The sequence below is a fragment of the Eimeria mitis genome, genomic scaffold (genome assembly GCF_000499745.2).
Source record: "Eimeria mitis Houghton genomic scaffold, Emh_scaff1511, whole genome shotgun sequence".
Classification (NCBI taxonomy): Eukaryota; Apicomplexa; class Conoidasida; order Eucoccidiorida; family Eimeriidae; genus Eimeria; species Eimeria mitis.
This window is the reverse complement of record NW_013569575.1, coordinates 3,248-6,735: the sequence shown is the minus strand read 5'-3', so window position 1 is coordinate 6,735 and position 3,488 is coordinate 3,248. Positions and strand designations below refer to the sequence as shown.

The 3,488-nt window shown below is 55.1% G+C and overlaps 1 protein-coding gene across 1 annotated transcript in view; it reads right to left on the bottom strand.

The window, feature by feature from the left end:
• EMH_0038560 (uncharacterized protein) overlaps window positions 1-3,488 on the bottom strand; it is a gene marked incomplete at both ends in the record, with an annotated part of 11,195 nt that overhangs the window by 4,901 nt on the left and 2,806 nt on the right. The window contains 2 exon segments of the mRNA XM_013495310.1: window positions 361-2,850; window positions 2,854-2,919. Of these exon segments, the coding sequence (XP_013350764.1) occupies window positions 361-2,850; window positions 2,854-2,919 (2,556 nt within the window).

Sequence of the window (3,488 nt, the reverse complement as noted above, 5' to 3'; positions counted from 1 at the left end):
GACAGACGCTGGGCCCGTCCGAATGGAGGCCTTGAGCAGCAGCCAGCAGCAGCGCCATATCCCGGCTAGAGACTCTAAGGAAGAAAACTGAAGACAGAAAAAACAACAACACAAACAAACAAAACATGAAAAAAATAATAACAGCAGCAGCTGCAGCAGCAGCAGAAACACTGCAAAAAAAGCAGCAACAGCTGCGGAAACACTCGCAGACACAACACAATCAGAGCGACCGCTGCAACACTGGAGACCGCAGCAGTGGCAGCAATACTCGCAACAGCAGCAACTGTAGCAGCAGCAGCAGGAGCAGCAGCAACAGCAGCAGCAGCAACAGCAACAGCAGCACAGAGTCCATTAGCATACGTGGTATATCAAAGGACAAATCGATGAAAGTCGATACACGAGGCTGGGCCTTTGCTGCCCCTCCCCCCCGTTCGCCTGCTGCTGCTGCTGCTGCTGCTGCTGCTCGTTGCTGCTGCAGTTCATCCTGTCCTGATATATGGTGGTGGCGCTGCTCCTGCTCCTGCTGCTGCTGCTGCTGCTGCTGCTGCAGTTGCTGCTGCTCCTGCCGCAGCTCGTGGTGATGGTGCCGCTGCTGATGCTGATGCTTCCCGCTTGACAGAGGCGGGGCCCGTCTCCCCCCCGGCGTTGAGATAGAGCTGGGGGGTAGTTTTGCTGCAGCAGCAGAGAAGGCCTCCTGCATGCGATGAACTGCTGCTGGGACTCTGCTGCTGCCGTGGCTCTGTGACGCTGCACTAGCAGCGTCTGCATCGCCCCCCTGCTGCTGCTGCTGCTGCTGCTGCTGCTGTTGCTGCTCGCTTGAGCTTTCAGCTGCTGCTGTTGTTGAGCGGTACACGCCGCGCCCCTCAATATGAAAGTGCTCGCAGAGCAGCACGGCGCTGGTGGGGTCTGTGCGGGGGGCTAGGCGATCAGGCGGAGGTCCTCTTCCTGATACAAGCTGCTGCTGCTGCTGCTGCTGTTGCTGCTGCTGCTGCTGCATGCACGTCCAGTCCCGGATCAACTGCTGAGGCCTCTGCTGCTCCTGCTGCTGCCAGTCGACGTCCGCAGCTCTCCCTGCCCACTGCTGCCTGATGCTGCGGGGTGATGCAGGGAACTCGAAGCTGCAGCCGTATCTGTTGCTGCTGCTGCTGCTGCTGCTGCTGGTTCTGGCGTAGTCTGCTGTTCCCCAGCGTACTGTCCTTGCCGCAGTGTCTATTGCCTCTTTATCTCTTCTACGTTCTTCTGCTGCAGCAGCAAATGCTGCAGCATGTGCTGCTGGGCTTTCCATACTGCATGCGTTTCTGCTGCTGCAGTGTCTGCTGCTTGCTGCTGCTGCATGCAGCTGCAGCGGCGGGGCTGCATTGAGGCGATATATTTTGCTGCCTAATACCTCTACGCGTTCAAATATAATTTCATCTCCCCGCATGCAGAGACGAACAAGAAAGTCACTCGACCACACAATAACTGGAGCAGCAGCAGACTGCAGCGATGAATACACCACAAAACACCCCCGCTGTATTTCTACAGAAACACGAAAAGGCCGATCCCTCAGCGCATCCCCCGAGAGCAGCAGAGACAGTGCACCGCCTCGAGCCCCTTCACCTTCCTGCTGCTGCTCCCGCTGCTGCTGCTGTTGCTGCTGCTGTTGCTGCTGCTGCTGCTCTGCGTTTTTCAGCAGAGTGGGGAGAGGCTTCGGGTATGAGCGCATGGAGCTGAAGGCCCAGGAGGAGGTAAAGTAGCTGAGTATATCCATAAAAACAACAAGAAGAAGATACACTGTAACACCTGAAAACTGAAATTCTAAATATGATTCTCGCAGAGAAGAGCCAAACTCAAACTGAACGCCGGGAGCTTTGCTGCGTCTCTGCAGTGTATCGACAGCTTCAGACGCATCGCTATCCTCTCCTCCTCCTTCTCCTCCTCCTCTGCTGCTGCTGCTGCTGCTGCTGCTGCTGGTGCTGGTGGTGCTGGTGCTGCTGGTGTCTGTTGCAGGCGCAGTGCAGTGCGCGACGCGCTTGAAGTAGTTGGCGCTGTGTGTGCGTAGATCATCGATGCTGAATTCTTCAGCAGCAAGAAGAAAGCGATAGCATGACAGCAGCTTAGATACAGAAGCAGCAACTTTTGCTGTTATACACTGCAGCGACAGCAGAGCCAGAGGAGCTTCTCCCCCATACGAAGCCTCCAGCGTCAGCTGCGGGATTGTTATGAGACAGTCAACAGAGAGGGGCGGCGCCGCGAGCTCTCGACGCAGCGCAGCTTCATCTATGCATGCCCCCGCGCTGCTGTCTACTCCTCCTCCTCCTCCTGCTGCTGCTGCTGCTGCTGCTGTTGCTGGTGTTGCTGCTGCTGCTGCTGCTGGAGTGTAACCGTGTCCGCCTATGTTTTCGTTGATTACGTCTAAGACCAAGGTGAGCTGCTGCCGCGAGAGATGCAGCAGCCACGCCGTTGTCTCTGCTTTTATAGAAAGAGAAGAAGGGGCGCTGCGCAGCAGCATGTGAGCTTCTACGCTCTCAAGCAAAGAACCTCCTGCTGCTGCTTGCTGCGTGTTGTCGCTGGCCCCTATCTGCATGCCCCTCATCTCCAGCAGCAAATCAGAACAAATCACCTCCTCCTCAAACCCCTCTCCTTCTGCTGCTGCTGCTGCTGCTGTTGCTGTTTCTGCTGCTGCTGTTGCTGTTGCTGCGCGTAGACACTCGCTCCCGCTCAGCATCGAGACAAATGTACTCTCACCGAAAGAAGGAGGACGCAACAGAGAGGATACAAGAACTTCCACATCCTGCTCTTGCTGCTGCTGCTGCTGCTGCTGCTGCTGCTGATGAGGAGGATGCGTTGCTGCTGCTGCTACGTATGCGTNTGCTGCTGCTGCTGCTGCTGCTGATGAGGAGGATGCGTTGCTGCTGCTGCTACGTATGCGTTGCGCACCTTCAGGTTGCCGAGATCAAAGACGATGAAGCGCCCTAGATGACTGACTTCTACCTCTAGACGAGAAGGATCAGTTGCTGCTGCTGCTGCTGCTGTTGCTGTGCGCGGTGTGGGCGCAGCAGCAGCAGCAGCAGCAGCAACAGCAGCAGGAAGCGTAGTAGCAGCAGCAGCAGCAGCAGCAGCATGTCTGCGGCTGCGTCTCCTGGGTATTCTATACCCTGGGGGGGGCACATAGCCAGGTATTGCCTCTTTATCTTCCGGCAGAATAAAAAGAGGAGACTGAATATTTAAAGTAAATAAACAATATGAAGCTGTTGCTGCTTCTTTTACAGCTCGATAAGACTTCGATATAAAAACATCAAATATACCATCACGTAAATAATTTAATGTTCTACTTACATCCTGCTGTCTATACACAAAACATATCTGTTCTATCTCTCCCTCAACACAAACAGAGTAAGGTAAGCGATACCCAGTTATAGGGTCTGCCCCCCCATACTGACGAATACGAGCCCTAAACAAACAAGAACCAGACACGTCTCCTCTGCATTCTTCTTCTGCTTCTGCTG